This window comes from Bombus vosnesenskii, unplaced genomic scaffold, assembly GCF_011952255.1.
Source record: "Bombus vosnesenskii isolate JDL3184/JDL3185 unplaced genomic scaffold, Bvos_JDL3184-5_v1.1 scf7180000013271, whole genome shotgun sequence".
NCBI classification, from domain to species: Eukaryota; Metazoa; Arthropoda; class Insecta; order Hymenoptera; family Apidae; genus Bombus; species Bombus vosnesenskii.
Genome location: NW_022882929.1, coordinates 209,205 through 231,350, shown reverse-complemented (window position 1 = coordinate 231,350; position 22,146 = coordinate 209,205). Strand labels below are relative to the sequence as shown.

Here is a 22,146-nt window from a genome sequence, read left to right as displayed (position 1 = left end):
TTAAATGAAAAATTTAATTTATTCTGGTTGAATCAACATATTTGATACACATTTGATGTTTATATTCAATTTTGTAATGTCTCTAACTATACTATTTCTGTGTTGAAATTGTTTAAATATTTTATACAATAGTCACATCTTAAACGATGTTTAATTTAGATTTTAGTTCTAAATAGTAGACGATTTAAATAATTAATATTTATACAAATTTCGAACGACTTATACACTTGATTAATTGCAATAAAATAAAATGATTAAAAACCATTCTATTAACTATCATATTCTTTTAAGTATATGTTTTATTTTTATGTAATAAAATGAAGGACTCTTATTGTTTTCATATACTTTATTTACAAAATTTCTAATATACATACAATACCAATATAATAGTCACTATAATTATTAATTTATATACAATGTCTTTTTTATCAACCAATTGATTTCTATTTCAATCAATTTCTATTTGTCAAGTAAACAGAAATGTAAAAGATTCTTTCTAAACTATTTATTCGTTTCCGATGTTGCACATTACGTATGCACGACTAAATCACTATACAAAATGTAAGTTTATTATTTTTAATGACAAATGGTGAATGTACAAAAAATTCTTCAGGAAACAGCTGTGGAATATCATGTATTTTAATTAATTTGTTCCTGATTTACTATATCAGTTAAACAAACAAGTGCAAAGTACTATAAAAGAGCACATTAACGTCATAAGTAAAAATTAGCTTTTTGTTCCAAATTAAAACATGGCAAAAATACTGTTCTAAACATCTTTAAATAAATATCTCAATAATGTTCGCTTTTCACTTATTAAATTAAACATTTAGTTTATAATGAGCAACATCAAAACAAATATTGGAATTTTTTTAATCGTGTACCGAAAAATTTGGAGTATTTGTTCTATCTCTTTTTGTTTGATTCAATTGCTCATGTGTTATAATGTGATATGCCAAATGCTAAACGTTCAATCAATCTGGTGAGAAAATATGTGTGATACCTTTTCACACTTCTTGTACGTATCTGTAGAGTGATGTATATTTAGCACCTACTTTAAAATTAATTTTCCTTTAAAATTAATCAGTCTTTATAATATTACGATTCCATTAAGGAATATTTCAGTAAAACAATTTCATCGTTATATTTTTATCAGATCTATATATAATTTACAATTTGTAACTCACTAATTTAAGTTACTAATATTATTAATTAATAAATTATTGTGCAACAGGATCGTAATATAAAAATGATATGTTGTTTCCTGTGTTCTATTTTTATAATTAATTTCAAGTTCATCGAACATTCGAAAAATTCCAAATTCCACCAACGTTTTATTATAGACGGCATGTCACATCATAATGCATGAACAAAATGCGAGTATTAACGCATTCCATATCAGAATGAGGAACGCGTGTTAGTTGCGTGCCAATTAAAGACGAGAAATGCAACGGTCACGTATTTACGTACTTTTCGCTTTATATTCCATGATATCATTTGCTCTCTATTCTTCGAAAGTTACAGAGCAACAGCTTGTATCTTACATACTAATACTAAGTTCTAGACTTTAAATACCTTAATTAAGATTATGCTAAGGTACGAAATGTCTGGACGGAAAAAGGACACATTGGAACCGATCGATTCAATTGTACATTCCAAACTGAAATTTGATCATTGAAAAGTAAGATAAGAAAACAGGGAACATCCATTGTTTAATGACAGTTTAATTTACAGTTTATCTCTAACATATTTTATTGGCAACTGGAACTGCAAGATTTGTTCATTTTCTTTCCTAAGCTTTAATTAGAAAATAAATCATGTTCTGAACAATACAGTCAAATTCATCGAACTTTCTTCTGTTATCAATGGACTAGAGTATCGAAAACCGATTTTTTCTCAATAAAGTTCAATGACATTCTCCTTATCCTTTCTCTTACTCTTCGATAATTATCATTTCTCACTGATTTGTATGTTTTTGAGCCATACCTATCGAATCTACCATTAGGATCATCATCAATCTCTAGTATTGATCCGATGCAAATGGGTTTTGTTCGTCTCTCAGAAATTATATTTCTTGGAAAATGACATTCTTCAGTTCTCCATATGTTTAGAGCAACTCGTATCCCTGCACGCTTAGCGCGGGTTGCTGAGGCTTTATCCTACAAATGGGAAAGGCGGGTAGCCAACAGGCGGAGGATAATAACCTGGGAAGGCTGGGACTGTCGGTTGTAGGGGTATGGTGCTCGTAACATAAGTGGTAATCTCGGTTGGCACTACCCTGCTCGAGAACAACGTGGTGTACGCCGTTTTCGCTCCAAATGTCAGTTTCAGAATTTTCGAATCGGACACCGTCGCGAACGTTTGCGTGACCAGAGGAGCGCTTGTCACCGTGAACTGGGGTTGCTGTGGAAATAGCGGCAATTGTGGTGGCAGTTGCGGTGGTAATTGCGGTGGCAGAACCGGTGCAATCGTGGACGTTCCGTATTCATAAGATGTTCGTGGCACAGTGCCAACTGGCCTGGATAACGTCGAATAAATCGTATTGCCGTTGTTCACTACCGGGATCACGTGGGACTCGTAAAGCGTGTCGAGAACGACGATCGGTCGTGAAGTGGTGATCACTTGTGGCTGCTGTTGACCGAAATATTTTAACAGAGCCAGTTGATCGGGAGTCAAGTGCGGTTCGATGGAAGTGCTCGGAGTTTCTGATTTTGCTTTCGAAGATGAAATTGATTTGAAAGGTTCTAGATCAGAATCCATGTCACTGTTTGGAGCCACTATCCTTTTGGGAATATCATCGTCATCTCTGTCTTCGTCACCGACATCTAACTCTAGATGAAGTTCGCTACCTGCTTCATCCAGCTTCGAGTTAAACTCATTCAACGCTTTGCTGGGAATAAACTGATATATATCCATTGGTGGCAAAGTCTTTATAGCAGTAACCACACGTGCGATATTGTACGTTTGCACGAGCGTCAGTTTGGTTGTGTTACCACCGTGTATTACAGGAAGTAGATGGGTTTTGAGTAGAGTTTGCGTAGTAGAGAAGGTCTCGGTCAAAGTCTCCAAAGGTGGAGTCGCTTGGCCAGATTCTAAAGATATAGCTGGCAGAGTCGCCACGGCTGAATCTAATGGCAAGGTCGTCTCATACGCTGCTGCAGTATTTGCTAGGAGATTCTCGGTTAGCGGCTCTGATGGTGATACCGTGCTGGATGGATCTATCGTTGAAAATGATTTCTTCAGCGTTGAAGTTACTGTCACGTAGCGAGTATTTCTCAATGTTCCAACCTGTTTTATCGAACGAAATAAATATCTTATCAAAATATTTCAAAAGGCAAATTTGTGCAATGACTATCGAGTATTCTTTTAGTTCATAAAACTGAACAATTATTTCATTTGCAACTGGAATTGTAATAGAATAGAATTAAATATAATTCATCGAATTTACAAAGTACTGTCAGAATTGAAACGTTTCTAGAAAAATATATGAAAATAATTTCTTACCTGGAAAGTGTATGGTGACTTAATAGTAGCAATTTCGAAGTACACGTTACTCATATCAGCAGCTGTGGAAATTTCAACGTTGACCGTTTCGATCGGTAAAATTTGTTCAGGATGTTGATCCTGAACGCTGACACTGGCAACATCCTCGCTTTCGCTCGGATCCAATTCTTCATCGTTTACCGCTTCTTGAATTTTTCTCTGAGCATTGACCTGTTGACCTGCCCCAACAGCAGCCGCCGCCGTAGACGTGGAAACGGAAGATGCGGTAGTTTTGCTGTCGTCGACGTTTACCGGATTCTCAGTTGTGCTGGTTTCTGATATCGAACGTTGTTCGTCCTCGACATCGATTTGTTTTCGGATAGCGATTCTTGGTTTAGGAGTCGTCTTGTAAGACCAACGCCCTTGTGTTCTTGGTAGCTTCAATTTCGGCACAGGATTAGGGCTAACCGGTTGTTGTTCGTTTTTATTTTTATTGTTCTGCTTCGAAGGCAAACTTGGTTGATTACTTGGTCGAAAGCTGCTGCGGCGACGAGTAACAGGTGGTTCTGTGGTTGTTGTTGGAGGGCTTCGATTTCTGATAAAATAAGAGTATTAAAAGTAAATTTTTTAAATTATACTATCTATCAGTAAAATTATGTTGCTATATAAAGGCCACATGAAAATATGACAATATTAAGATACTAACTTATAACTTGGTCTTGAGGTGGTACTGCTTCGATTTTTACCCGGCTTCGTTTGTTGCACCTCACCACTGCCATCGTAATCATCGTTAATTTTGTTGCGGAACTTCGGTCGTGATAAATTTGGGCCGGAGTTTTTCCGTGTGCTCCTTACTGTGGAACCTAACAACGTGAAACTAAGATTATGTGGTATTTATCCATTTATGCGTCAGGCTTGATAAATGTATTTTATTATTATTCCAAATAATATCTTACTTAGATGAATATTATCGTATCAATGTCATTAAGCTCAATTACTTTTTTGAAATATTTGAATATCAATTTCTTGAGATTAGAACATCTTAATTAAATATTACAACTGCTAAAATTTTTAAAACGAACGAATTTTTTCTAACGGTATAAAATTCAAGTTGTAACTTCAACTAAATTGCTAATAATCTATTAAAAAAAAAGGTACTTAAACGTCTTTATGGAAATATCCTAAGAACAACGAACATAATATAATACTGAGAACATTTTACCAGCGGGGGAACTAAACAAAACTTCCAAGGGTAGCGATGATTCTTCTTGCTGCGTCGTTGGTGTAGGTTCAAGTTGTGGTTTTAGCTTTCCTTGCTGCGGTCCAATAGTTTTTAATATTCTATGTGTACTAGAGGGGCGAATTTTCCCTTCAGGAACTGGCGGAGCTCCGGAGAGAATTCTCGACGAGCTTTGAAGCACCTGAGCGTATTTCCCGTTTATGTAAGTACCAATCACGCTAGTTTCGTGAACAGTGGTCAATCCATCTTTAACAATAGTGCCACCGAGCTTCGTAACTAGACCAGTTGGATTCTCTTTCTCTCGTCGACCAGTAGGTCTAGGTTTTCCATGGGGTTTCGAAGAGGGTCTCAGATTAATTAACTGTGAAAATCAAAACAAACATTATTCTAATTTTGAGGCGATCTAAGCAGTTCATTAAAGGAATATTGATCTTGTAATTTAAATTGCCAGCAGAATTGGTTTTCAAAAAATTTACTTGGGTTTCGAGCAGATCTTGCTACTGCACTTTTTTTGTGTATTTTACAAAAACGAAATTGTCGATACTTGATTATTTCTACGAATATTACGAGCAAATGGTCTAGAAAGAAAGTTAGTTTCAAATTGGAGACAATAATTAAACTATGAACATTCTTTCGCTATTCTTACGCGTTAGACATTCAGATTTTTATTCGAGTGAACTTTAAGCATAAGCCTCAAATCGATGAGCTACAACGGTGAAATCGTTTATCATGCGATCTGACGATGGGATTCAACTTTCACGCGGTTCATGGCCGATTTCTGCGTGATAATAAATCTAAAGATGAATAGAGATACATATATCTAAAGGAAATATAAATCATTATATAGTAAATAGCTACTTTTACTTCGATCAAAGAAAATTATCAACGCTTTGTATTTCAAGGATTGTACGCTTAAAATCTATTTATTACAATATTGTAATCATATTTCTATATAATTATAATATTAATCTCAATAAACGTAATCTATATTGCATTTTCGTTCTTTGTAAAATACACATTTCTGTAAAAGATGCAATATTATAACATTCTTGTAAGAAATATAATTTACGAGTACAAATTATGACACTTAATAGACTTTCGATCGTTTTCAGTAACGCTTTATTCTTCAGAATCTATAATAAATATTTCAGAATCTATTAATTTGCAACAGCGAGAACTAGATCTACTGGTTCAGTCACCTTATCTCATATTTACGTACGATACTGCAACTATTTGTGTCAATGTCAATAATATGCAATGAGGAAGGCTTGATAGGTGAAAAATTGCGTTATTGATCAATGACTTGGAACGGAAGGCTTTCCTGTAATTAATTGTACATGTAACGCAGAATTATTCACTATCGTTCAATAAAGTAGCTACGAGTTCACAAGATAGTAAAATGATTATCAGAAAATCGATTAACGAAGAATTATATTAATATTATGAATATAGTATATAAAGCAATATTAACTTAAAACTTAGAAATTTAATTAACACGCCTATTAGAATATTGTTTGCGATTCTAACAAATTTTGAGAATCAATATTTTATTAAAAAGAGTCGTCCAATTTGTTTACCTTGTACGTCTCGTCAACTACTTCTGCAGGTTGCTTCGATAGGAAGTCGTATTCAGGTTCCGCAAGATTATTCTTAACGACTGGTGCTTCGTCCTTTGATTTTACCTGCACTTGCGAAGATATCACAGGACTCTTTGTCATTACCTGTGTTTGAGTCTTCGGTTCCTGTAACGTGTATTGCATGTAATAAGCAGGAAATGTATGTAAATTACATTGAACATTCATAAATTTTATTTATTACTAGTAAGTAGAGTATATGAAATGATACACATTATTTTCATGGTAATGGGCTCAGTATAATGTTATTGGTTATTAATTTTTCATTATTATCCTTGGAGTTCAGAGAGAGGTCTTTTCGTGTAACAAGTATAACGACGATTAATGTCTTTAAATTCAGCACAGCATATAATTTCTCCTTTTCTTTTGGTAATCATCTCAAAGCATATAAATTATGTTTTGTTTGGTTGAATATATACACATGAAATAAGCACTTATTGCAAAAGTATTTAAACTAGCTTGTGAATTTTTGAAAATATATAAATACTACTTTAAACGTTTAATAAAAGAATGAACTAACTCACAAGATTTTGGTCTGGACGTGTTTCACCTTCGTCCCAAAGTTCTTCTACATGAAGTGCGATTTGCATCATATTTCCACAACTATATAAAATAAATGTCATTTATTTTTTAAATCGTCAAACAATATAAAAATCTACGTATCATTTCGTTTAATATAATTCGAAGCGATAAGATACGTTACGTAAAAAGACCTCGATATACTCCCATGTTTCACAAGAGTCATTTGATATTTATATTTTAATTCAATGTGGAAAAAATTAAATTTAATTGGGAATTTCCAACACAACGTATTGGAAGAAAGTTGTATATGAGAAAAGTTTAACTTTCAACGTTCAATAAATTTAAATTTATAATACAAACATTACCTCCACTCTGAATCATTATTATTATTTCATTGGCAAGACGTTCGTATGAATACTATCACAATTCGTAATTATTTATTTCATTAGTATTCAAGATAGAACGCTTTGCTGTAAATTCAAAAAGCGTTAAAATACGAAATCGATTGGAGATATTAGACGATATACGCAATAGCGGGTTAAATCATTTACTTTAAGTTTAGGCGATCGTTTGAAAGTAGAAATCTTTTACACCAGCGCATGTACGTACTTAGACACAGATAAGTATGAATAAACGGCTTAAACCGGAAAAGTTTGCTTGGTAGAAAGGAAAGTAACTTACTGCTTATTTTATACATATTTTAATTATACCATATTTCTATTTCTCGCAATATAATACGAGATTTTAAAATTAAACGATGAGTCAAAAATGATAATCAAGGTATGATCAATAAATCGTGCGATTATACTGGCGAATATTTCATGCCTCGATAGTTATATAATTCTTTTTCTTTATATTCACGAAAAATATTGCTAATTTATCTCACCTGATTTTTTACAGTTCGTAATCCACTATCTTCAGAATTAATGACATTCTGCTCGATCACTGAATTTACAACAACCTTCGTGCCTTTAACTTGCTTTTTCGTTTCTTCCACGGAATTTGTCTTAAACGTCTTGCTTGGTTGAATAGCAGGAGGCGCTTTTTCCTTCGTCTCGCTCGGTTTCGTTTGAATAATGGAAACGCTGCTTTTCTTTTCTTTTCCCCCGTCTGCAAGTTGGTTTCGACGAGTAATTAGAATCATCAAAATATCATCGAACTCTTATATCGAAGAAAATCGCGAACATTTATTTAACACTGACAAATGTTTCGAACACTTTAAGTTCCCAGTTTTCGATTCGCAAAATTTTCCAGAATTTTTATTACGCGATCTTTCAATTCTCTTCTGTTTCTTCACATCCTCCGAAATAGAATAAAAATTGTATATTCAATCTTTACGAAAAATCGATCTCTTCGCATACGTTACATTAGTATCGATGTTGACTCGATCTTCATTCTTATTCTATATTTCTGTGCTAAAATACGAAGCGAAAATTCGGATACGTTGAAATTAATACAATACAATAATAAAAACGTCAAACAATAGATGTGCTTGCGCTCATGGTTGTAAAGGAACAATAAGATGACAAACGGGAAGAATTCTCTTAAAACACCTGACAACAGGCAAGGTGTAGCCAAAACTATGTGTCAAGAACATCCGCAACTTAAGACCTTGGTATAATTCAACGAATTCGCCGATTCTTCGGATCTCTTCGCTCAAGTGTAGTTTTGGCAATGTTTACCAAGGACTAAGCAATGATTTAATCCATAGTGTCGCTTCAACGCAACGTTGTTCAGAGGCAGAACAATTTACATATTTTTGTATATGGAGATATAAAAAGTAAATTGGCGTCAGAAGCTCTAGAGATTTGAAATAAAAGAATCATCGTAACGTTACACGATCTCAATTCCTTCAAAATTCGTACAACTGGAGAGCGTTATAGCAATAAGAGGAAGCTGCAATATTTAAATTGAATTTACTGAAAGAGTCACGAGAGAAGCGGTCTATTACTACGAACATCGGTTAATTATAAATTTATAGCAGTATAGTTTTAAGAGGCGATTCAATTTTCATCGATTCTTGTCGGCTTACTCAAATTTTTGGAAAGTGGAACCGCTTTCTTCACGCGATGATCTCTTCACTTATGAGATCTAGGCGAGAGAAGAAATATTAAGGAATATTAAAAAAAAGAAAATATTAAGCAAATCCGTGGCGTTCCCTTTCATAATCATTATGTTGAGAAATAGAATTCAGTAACGTAAAGGAACGGGGAAAAAATTGTTAATGGAATGTTGCGTCAAAGCGTTGGCCCTTGATGCGTTAAAGGCATACTTATATGGAAGAAGAAGATTACAAGATATAAGATTTTAGCCGCTTCGTCTTCGGCAAAAATTGTCATTTATCGCGTGTTTCGCAGGTGTTATCGCTAATTGCGAATCAAAGTGCCTTGATGGACACGTACGGGAACGAGGTCACTCGAGGTTAATATAAAAAAAAAAAATTACAATTTATTACGTGGGACAGTACGTATTTTCTCTGGAATAACGAGATTCCGTTAAAAACGATGGGGATGCTGGAATCGATTAATTTAAATGACGCTTCTTGGGCGTAAGGATCCATCATGATTTTTTAAGTAGAAAAGTACGAAATTATACCTGCTGGCGCGCTTTGTGGGCTGAACACCATCACCGTGTTTCCGATCGTGGTAGTGAAATCCAAGAATCCATAGACGGTTTGTGTAATAAAGTCATCGTTTACAACCGCCGGTTTGATAACTACAGCGGTCTCGACTGACTGACTCTTGTAAACTTGGGTCGCACATTCTGTAACTAAAAGTGAAATCAAATACTTTTTAATATTGCTTATCTTCGTTTCATAAACGATCGATTGTTCGAGGAATTGTCGTTAAGTGTAATGTCTTTATGTAATGTGTTACGTTGCGAGGTACGTAACGCGGTAATGCGTGACTTTAGCTTGAAATTCCATAAAGGAATGTTCGTTTTGTAAATACATAATGCAAAGAAATTTTGTAGTTTTCTTTTTTAATATGAATCTAAAATTGAAATGCGCCAGTTATGTATGGTATTGAATTTATGAAATAATTTATAGGATTTTGAAATTAAGTTTTTGTTGGAAACTGAGTAACGCGCGTACTTCGTTATACGTGTTCGCGTTTCATCGATTCAAATTATTTATTTTATTTTATTCAAATGATTTATTCGAACATCGATCGAATTACGCGACTACCTTCGTCGATTTTGAATTTTCCACTTTACATTTACAGCGTACAGCTTTACGTTTACAGCGTTCGTTTGCACCAATTGAGATCTAATTTTTCAGTTTGTATTTGTTTAACATCTTTGTGCGTATTTCAAATTTAGTAGGTCGTAATCGTACAAAATTGTGTACACATTTTTTCCCGATACGACGTACCTATACTTGTAATAAACTTTTCCAGAAATAGAATATAGCATAATTTTATTTACAATAGTGTAACTTACAATAATTTACTTTCTATTAGGCACTTGTATTATTGCACGATTTATTACATAGATAAAGTGTGATAGGAACGGAATAAATTGACAAGTTACCATAAAATGAGGTAATAATTGCTTTAGCTCACGAAATTGTATCTAAAAACTTAAGGAAGTCGAAACGCCTGTAATTTCTCTAATCTATCTATGACGAATGAAAAATAACTTTATATTTTTTACGTTTTTCTATTACATAATTCCTTTGTGATGCAATGAAACGATAACGAAACATCGATACTTGTATCCACTTTGTTTCCTCCTTACATAGAGTTTCATAGAATTCCCTTACCTATGAAAATAATAGTAACAATTTAGAAAGAAGCGTTAATAATAACCCCCGCTTATAAAAGTAACTATAACTTTATTTTATTTGCAAGTAAGAACGTAGAAATCTTTTTGGAACACTTGAAACCTCCCTGAACAGATTATGTTGCCGCACATTAGGTACACATTATACATCAGCAAACAAATTACAACTATAATTACATAATTTTCGAAAAATGAATAAATAAACTTGAAAAAAATTGTACGATAATGGAGGAATATTGTTTGTTTTTCAAGAGAAGACGAATCCTTCCATCATGTTGTTTATATCTTGTTATCCGTGTCAATACTTCTTTATTTTTTACACAAAAGATACTAGAATTTCCACTTAAGACAATCTCTTACAAAAAAGATTACTTTCTAAATTGCTGTCTAGAATGACGTTCCAAGATAATGCCTATACAGCTTCTGCAAACGATACATTTCTATATCATTTCATTCACGTTATGGAATAAAAACGAAAGTAGAAGCGGCGAACGATTTTTTAAAATTTCAAATTGCGCAAGTTGTTCCTCGTAGGTTCCTTTTTGTTTCGTAGAAAATCCGTTTCGTCGCGAAATTTACATTTGAATCATGGTTAATTTTGCACTCGAGTGGCGTGTCCAAAGTCTCGAGCTCGTCGATGCTGTAACGAAATGAGCACGACGTTGCTTACAAATCGAAGTCCTTTACATTACAGAAGAGTACGTGTATACACGTATATTTGTATATATAGCTAGTACGTGGCAAGTGTGGGAACGAGTAGCCATTTGATAATAAAGAGACGCCTTAGGTATCCGAGCTGAAACCTTTTGATCAACACGTAGCGTACTAAGATTAAAGAGACATGAAAATGGGTTTAAAAATATCTTGCGCTCAAGAGACGGCAATGTTCAAAGGATTTCAAGAGAAATTGATATTTTGATATCGACCCGTCCTACTTTATCGTCTTTCTTAAACGATATTTCCTGAAAAGATACTTTTTAATTTATAAATATTATTAGCTCTATTGGCGACAAAAATTTGCATGTATTCGCGATCGATATCTTATTAAGATTAAATACGATATTAAAATACAGATGGACGAATACTCACCGCATACTAAAGATATGGCAATAATCAAATATTTCGACAGCATCGTAGTCAGTCTGATTTCATTCTACGCCAGAGCATGAATTTTTAATCTGAAACAGAAATGTAAATATAAAATATGCATGTACCTACTAAATATAAACTTAAGTCAAGTATATATTTATTTAAATAACTGTGTATTAAACAAACACGAATAAATATAAATTAAATAAATCTGTCGCTTAAGGCTTATTTAAGAACAGCCCTTTCTTCAATATACGACCTCGTCGATTATTCGCCGTACAAATTCAGCTTGAATTCTAAATTACGCAATAGTGTTTGCGTCTAAAATTAACCGCAGTTGAAAACGATTTTTCAGAGGACAAAAAAAAATTAATCTCGCCGCACAATACCGATACTTTTACATAATACAAATGTGGTAATGGAAGATTCCAAGAAGGTAATCATGGTGAATGCATAAATAAATGGTTCTGCTGGGCGTACTTTTCAAACGCTGCACGCTTCACAGCCCTCGTCATTAGCATAATGGATTTTGTGCAATAATTGTCCTAAACAAATACTTTATACGTAATATGTCACGAAAGGCTCATGGAAGGAATATTATTATTCCGTGGATGGGATTGTAAATAATCGAACAGGAAAAAAAAAAGACACGTCAGTTACATCAGTCGCAGAAATAGTGATAGTAAAAATAAGAAGCAGAAGATATTTATTGAATTATAACTACCTCAGGAATATTCAACGTGTTGAAATTTCTATGTCTTCCATCTGTAATTAACATTGGCACACATTTGCAAATAAGGATAATAAATATCTTTTACTTATACGTTCTTCTTTTATTGTTGTATATATCGTTGTAAACTTGAAAGGATCTTAGAGAACGTTCGTTTTTGCAAGAGGATGTATCTTTCTTTATTTCATTAGCGAAATGAAATAAATTGTGTGATCTTTGACGTTATAAAAACTGCCTTATTAGAAATAAATTTAAGTATAACTAATATTATACGAATTTTAGAGAAATTCTTGCAAATTCGTTTTCACGACAGTGACAGTGTTTTTACATAATTAGTATCATTATGTACGACGTTTAATATCTAAATAACGGCTACTTCAATCAGATACTTGTATAAGGAAGTAATACATCATATTATATAATTTTTTGAACCTTTGTTTTGTACTTTGTATGTAATTTATATAACATTTCACACAGTTAATTACACTCATTTCTATTCAATTTTTTGCCAAAATCTGTATGCTGAATTCTTAATCACGGCAACATGAATAATTAGCCCCGAGAATAACAAAAATAAAATGCAAAAGCGGTCCTCCAAAAAATTGTCTCGTTTATTTAAATTTGTTAAGATATACGATCGTATGCAAATAGTTTTTGTATCCTCGTTATCTTCAGATAAGCCTACGTCGTATCGTAAAATTAAGTCTTTGCAACAGTTTAAACAAAATGTTAAAACTTGAAATTCTTATACATACACGTAATTAAGATCAGCAGATATATCGAGTTACTTTCTAAACAACACGTGTGTCGAGTCCTTGCAAAAAGCCATACACACGTTTACTTTACGTCTAATCTTTATATAAGTTGCCATATATCAGCTGAAGAAACGAATTCTTTCCGATTTTTGTGTGAAATGGAAGTTGTAAAATAGAAAGAAGTCATTTTTGCGGCTAATACATTTATATACAGTCGGTTACGAAAGTCTACTGCGTCTATCGAATTTTCTACCTCATTAAAGGAATTAAGAACGGACGCTTTATCACCAAATTATTTATATTTATGTATCGATGTAATTATTATTAAGATACTTTTAAGCGAAATTAGCAAAATTAAAATATTGAGAATCCTGAGACAGAGTTTCATCAGAAACTGCAAAATCTTAAATTTGTTCAACGTCAAGGAGATAGCAGGATGTTTTTATTTATGCTTGCATAAGAGAATAAGCAACCTGCAAAATATTGATATAATATTCAATATTTGTGTGATTTCGTGTATATGAAACACTATGTTTTATGTCTTTTTCATTTCTCGATAAATACGATAGCAAGTAAATTGTGTTACGTTTCAACAATATGTGTCTCAACTCTCACCCGTAACTCGTATCTATTTGACACACTTTCCCAGTAAAAAAAGTTATTCGGCCATTTACAGAACGATTTTTCTGAAATACTTTTACTTTTATTTCTTTTCTATTCTCTGTGAAGAATGCGAAATCTCAACAAAATAATTTTCAAAATTGATCGCTCGTCTCTCCGTTTCGTTGACTTTTTACCATGCGTCAAACTGACACCGAGGGACACGTTAAGATGCGAAACTGAAGAATGGGTGAGATCTAATACGTCGAAAGATTCGTAAAGCTAACATCTTGTATTTAAGGGGTGTATGCAGACTTAGTGTACGTAATTAAGGTCAGTATGTAGAGCCACTCTTTACTTTATATACATGTATAGTACATCATTATAATATGCAACGCATCCTCGTGACGAGACGAGCCGTATGAATGGCGTCCTGAATGATGCGCTATCTCATCGTGCACATGTACAGAATCGCGGACCGTTGAGAAGGCAACGAAATTATTGCATAAGAACAGTGTTGGTAATCAGTTAGCGTGAAACAATAGTAAAAGGCAATACCGTTCCAGCTTGGATGCTTAACGGGCATGACTGGAATTTATAATTCTAGATCGATTCGCAACACTAGAAACGATATCAATTTTTCTTCGCACAGAAAAATTGTTTGCTCATAGAAATCTCCATTTACATTTCTCCTTCAAGTTTTAAGGATAAAAATGATTTCGAACGAAAGTTCCAAATTAATACTAAAAATAAGACGAGAGTAAACATATGGAAAAGAGAAGAATTAATCGAATTAATCGTTTTTTCTCCTTCGTCTTTTTTCTTCTTCTCTTTTCGTCTTCGTGTTCGTCGGAGCATTCGTCATTGGGTACGATGGTGGTTTTATGGGGAATTTTGATAAGAGCATTTTATATTAAATCGACGAAACCAATGTTAGAAGTATCGTGAGTTCATAACCTGTTCCTTTCACTTGTATTCTTTCAAGATATTGCGGCAAGGTGTTCGTATAATCCGCGCGCTTGCGGTAAAAAGCGCGAGCGATCCTTGATTCGCGCGTTACTATCGCGAAACGCTGCAATAATAGGAAAGCTGAAAAGTAATTATCGACAATTCGCGCGTTTCAGCGGTTTGTCATATTATTTCGTTCGCGCCAGCTACACGAGACGTATCGTCTTTTCGAATGAAAAAGCTGACACGGTGACTAACAAGCGAAAATTCCACTTTGCTTTTCGCTTTGCTTCTCGCCTGTTTATTCGTAAAACTTGGATTATCAGTGGAAGGGCTTTTTTTTAAATACCAAATTTTGATTCGCGGTACTTCAAGGACTACCGAGTTTCAAGTTGTCATTCCATACGTACGCGGTAAGGAGTGGTCTCACAAATGGATCTCTACGCCACTGTGATACCGCATATACAAACAGGACACGTTCAAAGAAACGTTAGGGTGCATTCATACAGCTGAAGCAAAGAGCATGAAGCAACGAACATTTCGTTATTCGTCCTGACGCAGTATTTTCTTTTTTTTTTTTTTTGCAAATCACAATTTGCAACCAACTTGGTTGGCCTTTCTTGGTCACGCGTAAATTGTAAAGGATCGTGAATTAAAAGGAGATTTATACACACATATTTATCGTGATGTTTCAGATGTTCTAATATTTTTCGGTATTTCCTCTATAATGTCTTGTAATTAAACTGCGAATGTTTATGTGTTTATTCTAGATCTTGAATTCTGAAGAAGCTTGGAACTTCCAGGATTCTTCAAATCTTAAGAAATCTTATAAACAACGCAGAACTCCTCAGTTCCAGCTTTGAGATAATATTTTACAATTCGTATAATTCGTGTGCGTTGTATTTTAGAAGCTTGGAATTATCGGGATGTTTCTAATCGACGAGTATCGTCTCTCTTTGCTCGTTCAAATTACGTTACGAATTTTCGGAAGCTCGTAGATGTTCATACTCGAGGCACGAAGTACTATATTTCAAAAATTTACAACTTACAGACAGAGCGACGGGAGACTTCGTAACACCGTTATTAGTAAAATACAGACCTGCAAACGAATTTTAAATCAATTTTTTTTTTTGACTTGTAAAAAAGATGAAATATGGTTCGTTAGTTAAGGAAAACCGAGAACCTAAATTTACATTGCAAATCGGCATTACGATATTTTGAATCGAAATTAATTTTAATCTGGCTGTGATTCTATAAATTATCGTAACGTGGATAACTGTTAAGTACGAAGTCACGGATTTCTCTGACGTAATCAAGCGTATTACGAAATACGAGTTAAGCATACGAACAACGTGAATTGAATTAATAATAAATTGAAGTAATATTTAGTTAAATCGTTCTTTTGCTTGTTACTTCTACGAATAAATGGATTTTCATATATCAGTGTCTATTTGCCAAATTTATTTTTCGATTATCATCTTTGACGTATCCTTGTTGCGGTTTCCATATGACAAATACCATGTTTGGCAGAGTGTTCGAGTGTTAGGTACTTAATAATTCAGACGAACACCATTAGTCGACTGTTGCTACTCGTGTCTGAAATATCCAATAAACACTTCTTCCATTAAACCGCGTGTAACGGTCCTTCTACGTCCTTCGAGATCGTCCTCGAACAGAACTACAACTATACGCGTACAAATTGCAATCTCATCTAGTTTATTGAGAAATAATATCGTTAGACAATACCATTGTCAACGTAAGAATAATTATCGATGATGACGACAACGTGTCGATGTAACCGCGATATCAATGACAGTATATAATGTGTCTCGGAAAAGTACTTGGACGCTTTCTATGGAAAACTTTTGTACATATGTATACTATATGCGTTTAAAATTTTATTAACACTGCGATGAGACTGCATTGAAAATTTACATAAAAATTGTAAGACGTTTGTTATAAACGTGAAAAAATAAGTCGAAAATATAGAATAAAAATTTTTCGTTCGAGGCTTTGTTTTCGAGAAAATCGACTTTGAATTTTCGCTCGGTACGCGTGCGGTACGTTATAACGAATCTCACCGTAGATCGTTGTCTCGATGGAAAAATTGAAAAAAAAAATTTTTATTCTATATTTTCGACTTCTTTTTTCTCGTAGAATCACCCCCTTTCCGCTTGTACCAGCAGTTACCAACCACCCTGTATATCAAAAAATTAGCATACAGCGCGAAGATATCTTAAACGTATAATAAGCGTTAAAGATGGTCCCACTCGATATTGAGACTTGTTTAATATAATGGGACATCGGTTGTTTAAATATTTTTCTAATCTCTGTAAAATATACGCTTGCGTTAAATACGTTCCAACTTCTTTATACATTTTCTATGTACAAATATCGCTCTTCTTATTTCCACGTTCTAATTGCAAGAATACAGTTCCATCTCTCAGAGGCACGGAAACAATTTGTATAACTTGAAGAGAAGACACGTCACAACGATGTCACAACTTCAGTTTCTTCATATTTCGTACAATCGTATCGTTCAGATGGGAAAAGAAACGATAACGAGGAAGATATCGAGCAAATTCCTGGGATTTCTTTTTCATAATCGTAACGCGATATTCGGTAGAATCTGCTAACGCACGTTGATCCAAACTTTGCTCCTCGATCGGTTAATAGTTACGGTACAGCGCGTAAGTTCCTACAAAACACCCTGTATGTGTTACCCCAGATCGGAATTCCTATTCAAATCGATTGTAAATTCTTTAGAAAACTTTCACTTTCACCGTGAAGCCGCAAGAAGTGTCGAAGCAGGCTGATCGAAGTTCATAAGATTCTACGAGATTCGACGCAGGATTTCGATGAAAATCAGGGTGTCCGCAGCTGGTCTCGATCGTTCACGTGTCCATGTTGCATTTCCTCGTTTGGCGCAACACTCGCTGCACCGTGCGTTTCGCAAAGAAAAAGTGAGCGGATAGCCGACTATCTCGGAGGCATTCACATATCTCCCTCGAGCGATTTAAAGCTTGGATTTATGTCGTTCGATCACGTGAAACTTTCCGCATGAGTTGAACGAGATACCTGGACGAACGCTATCCGCAAACTTCACCCATTATCTGTCATTGCCCTACTTTTGATGCCACTTTGCCATTTTTACTCTTCGTTACTCGTTCGCAAGCAGCCTGTCGATATTAAATTCCAGCATTTTGATCGATTCGTAGCAATGATATTTTAATTTGTCAGGAATGTACAAGTGAGTTACGAGTAATTAGTAATTAGAAACAGCAGTTACTTTTCTTCACGGAATCCATAGACGAACTTAGATCATCCGTTGAAAAACATAGCTACGGTCTATTTGATTATTTGCTATATATATATATATATATATATATATATATACTATTGCATACATTGACTACCTAAATATCACTGCTTTCAATTTAACGACGAAAACCTCTCTATCGTTTTAGAGAAACCTTGTTCGCGTGATTAATAGCTCAGATACCAAAGAATTTGAAGTGCTTGTCAAACAACAACGTTTAACAAATATTCTTTCATTACTGTATATTGGTTTTTTTGAGATCAATTTAATCGTATGATATTCTATTACGCACATAGGTACGACGATTATGGAGAATAAAACCATTACAGTTCAATTTATCCGGAATTTTGTAATTGAAGAACGCCTTGCCATAAATAAGGAAGAACAGCCGTGGCAATTTATTCTACCAAATGCCATTAGGTTCCACCAACTGATTAATTCAAAAGCTAGTTTATGTTTTCTGACAGAAAATTATAGATCAACGATAGGAAACTTTGCATATATCGGACTTACACGCAAAACGTTTCAGTTTGTCTTTTTTTTTTTTTTTTTTTTTTGGTACCGGTTTATCATAATGATGCTTCGTTCATACGACTTACGGATTAGACACGAATATGATAATCAGAAAGTAAATCTTTCGAACGTAACTGGTCGAGCTAACAATAAGTTCGATAGAACACACGCGATAATTTGCGTTCGTAAGTAACTGATCGGACGTGTCTATATAATGACGCGAAACGAAATTCATACAACCTCGTCACCAGGTCGTTGTCGTTTCTTTCAAGGCCATGCAGCAGAAAATGTACATACTGGCGATCGAACGACCATCCCACACGTGAAAACGGACTGTCTTTTCGGTTGAACAAACCTGCCTATCGGATATCTCGAACGAAACGTTCACGTTTGCAAACTCTGTGACAGCGTTTCCGATAGAATTTATGAATACGAACTTTTAAGATATGTATCTCCTAAGGCCTTCCATATTTTTTCGAATCGTTTCCTGGATGGAAAATAATCAACGCAATTAAAGTTGTCAATATACGAATTAAGATTTTGCCCTTTGGCAAATTGTTTAGTACCTTTAGCTCTAAGTAGCAACTATTTCTATTCTAGAAATTTATATTCTACAAAATCGCTTGTTTATTTGATATAAAATACATGTTTACGATATGAAAATTTGTTTGCCCCTCGATCAGCAGTGTTGTATTAAAATGCTCCTGTTTAGTCATAAAACGACATGGAAATCCGAAAATCAACATACACGTGCTTATCACGTTTTCCTGCTGCGATCTTCGATTCAAGTTGACTCTTCGTTATACATATGCTAACAGATAACTCTTGTACAAAATCAGTTTTTGTAATATATTGTGAAACTTTACTGGCTCGTTTTGTATACATTGTTACGAAGATATTTATTTTTTTCAAAGTTTCACGATGTTTAATTTACTTTCAGCATTCGAGTAGATGTTAGGCATACATCTTACAAGTAATAAGTACCTACGTGTGATGGACCCGGATTCCAGACTTACACAGCGAACGTGTTAAGATTATCCAAATTTACACATCCATTGACTCATACATTATTTAGTAAGACGACGATGCTTAGAAATGTAATTTGCATGTAGGAAGTTTATCGCAACGAACGCATATTTCTCGACCTTAAATGTGATATATATTTTACAATATAAAAAGAAGAACGTACAAATAATTGAATGGATATCTGTTCCAAAAAATGGAGAACTGATCTGATTAAATCAATTAATGCAGATAAACTGATTAAATTTCCCACTTATACAGAGAGCATTTAGGACAATGCACGCGATATCAGTTTAAAATTACATATTACCCACGGTCATATATAATTACATACAACGTACTGTCACTTCCTTGAATGCGTTAAAACCGGTCATCAATGGAGAACGGGATTTCTGGCCAAGATCCAAGATCATGGTCATTTGGCTGACCATCGACCGGTTCCAACTATGTATTACACCTTCCTCAATTCTATTTTCGCAAGATCAAATTTCACCAACAATGATCACGGTTTCGAAAGGATCCTTTTCCTGCACTTACGTACCTTCTTTCTACATGCCTATTAAATTACTAAAAGCCTATTCCAATCTGCTTATTTAAACGAGGATTTTGAAACGAAGAATATTAATAAGAAGTGTATATTTATCAATTGCTTCATAATCGATATCGACAAGGTGAATATGAATGAAAAACGATCAACGAAACGGAGTCACCTTAGAAGAGTCACCATGATGTACCCAAATGGTTGTTGCTAACGACATACAATGCTGACATGCAACGTATTTCTCACATTTGACGCGACACAATTTTCGTGCGATTTACTCGAGACAGTCCTACTTCTGCGTGACGAACAATGACATGAGATCCGAACAATGACAAAATCTCGGGGCAAAGTTCATCGTATAAACGTATGTACGAATTTAAATAATCCAGCGAGAACGCAAAGTGCACAAATGATATTAGAATATCGGAAAATTGATTTTTAAGATTCGTTATTTAAAATTATTACTTCAAATCTGTATCCATCGAAGACACAATCGCGTTAAAGATAGTTCTATAAGTTCTTTTTCTTTTTAAATTAAGAACTTGGTCGACTCTTATGCTAAGGAGGACGTCGGAGTCATTGAAGCGTTGAAGTGGAGCATGATTTAAAAAGGATTGGGAAATTACCGTAGACCAATGCGATGATTAAAATCGCTACATGTCATGATCGCCACTAAACGCGATAGGCGGTGCCAGCACTAAACGTGAATCTATAGAACTTCGTAATATTTATTATAGCGACGGCTATACGTCCTGCGATTGTGAGAATTCTTAGGAAAGTACTTTCCCATGCATGGTACTTCTTCCATCGTTAGGAGGAAAGGTTAACTACAGATGGTTTGAGGTTGTGCGTTGCTACAAGGTAGGTTGCGATTGGCTCATCAAACGCACCCTTATGAAAATAATGAATAGAAACCTGGAGAAATAAACGATTTTGCGCTGTTTCAAAATTTTGCGATATTGTCATCGGAAATAGGATGCAAATTTTTGTTGCAACAGTAGCATCGATCTTCCTTTGATATTCATAATGAACGTCGTAAATCTTCTCCTGTTCGCTATTAAACTTTTAATGATAATCCAGCGAGTGGCGTTTTTACGCGTATTATTTGCATGCTTTGGGATAATAAAATCAGGGTGATAAAAGCCAAGCCAAACAGAGATTCAAAAGGAAGATATGGAACAATATTAAGGATTCGGAGAAAAAATGGCACGAAATAACGGCGAACCTTGCCGACAGGCTTAATAATTTGATATTATCGCCGTTTTTTTATTACTTACACACACGTGTCGTTGCCATGCTAGAAGAGTGACACAATTAATAATGAGAAAAGTAAGTTTGTCGAAAAATCGATTTGAAACAGAGAAGGCTTAATTATTCAACTCATTAACCACGAAAAAGTCTTTTGATTTTAAGAATCTTTAATGGAATATTATTTGCGTATATTCCTTACTGAGCAAATGATTAAAGCAGCGGAGCAAGCATAAAAAAACTATGAATTGTACAATTCAAAAGTCTCATTAGTCGACCCATAAATAATTTATTTCATCTTCTTGTAATAAACAACTTTTTCTACCAAACTGTTAATTATTCAATGATTTTTTAACTTAATGATTTTATTCCTGGGGAATAAAAGCACTATTTGCCATTCAAATATCTTACATTTACCAGACACGTGTATCTGTTTTCATAAATAACAGAGCAATAAAAACTCTCTATACATATCTATGTATACATTCATTGTATAAGTATGATACTATGTAATTGATGCTGTACGTATAAATTGAAATGATTCGTTCAGTGATGGCTGTTTTACATTAATTATAAATCTATGTCGGACTTACAGTACTGAAAGTACACGGAACGTAAGAAAACTGTTACACGTACGAACCATGATCATTTTTACAAGTTTAAACGCGCAAAACGAAAAAACATATTTATACATAGTTTTAATAAATTTAAATTAATT

At 34.2% G+C, this 22,146-nt stretch overlaps 1 protein-coding gene across 1 annotated transcript in view; it reads right to left on the bottom strand.

Annotated features, from left to right (window-relative positions):
• Nucleotides 1-1,982: 1,982 nt before the first annotated feature.
• Nucleotides 1,983-22,146, bottom strand: part of LOC117231133 — a 31,514-nt gene continuing 11,350 nt past the window's right edge. Inside the window, exons 2-9 of the mRNA XM_033489246.1 lie at nucleotides 11,752-11,840; nucleotides 9,475-9,648; nucleotides 7,766-7,989; nucleotides 6,301-6,465; nucleotides 4,706-5,084; nucleotides 4,190-4,346; nucleotides 3,505-4,078; nucleotides 1,983-3,288 (exon numbers count right to left, since the gene is read on the bottom strand). Coding sequence (XP_033345137.1) covers nucleotides 2,155-3,288; nucleotides 3,505-4,078; nucleotides 4,190-4,346; nucleotides 4,706-5,084; nucleotides 6,301-6,465; nucleotides 7,766-7,989; nucleotides 9,475-9,648; nucleotides 11,752-11,794 — 2,850 coding nt within the window. The 5' untranslated portion in view covers nucleotides 11,795-11,840 and the 3' untranslated portion in view covers nucleotides 1,983-2,154. The remainder of the gene's footprint in view (nucleotides 3,289-3,504; nucleotides 4,079-4,189; nucleotides 4,347-4,705; nucleotides 5,085-6,300; nucleotides 6,466-7,765; nucleotides 7,990-9,474; nucleotides 9,649-11,751; nucleotides 11,841-22,146) is intronic.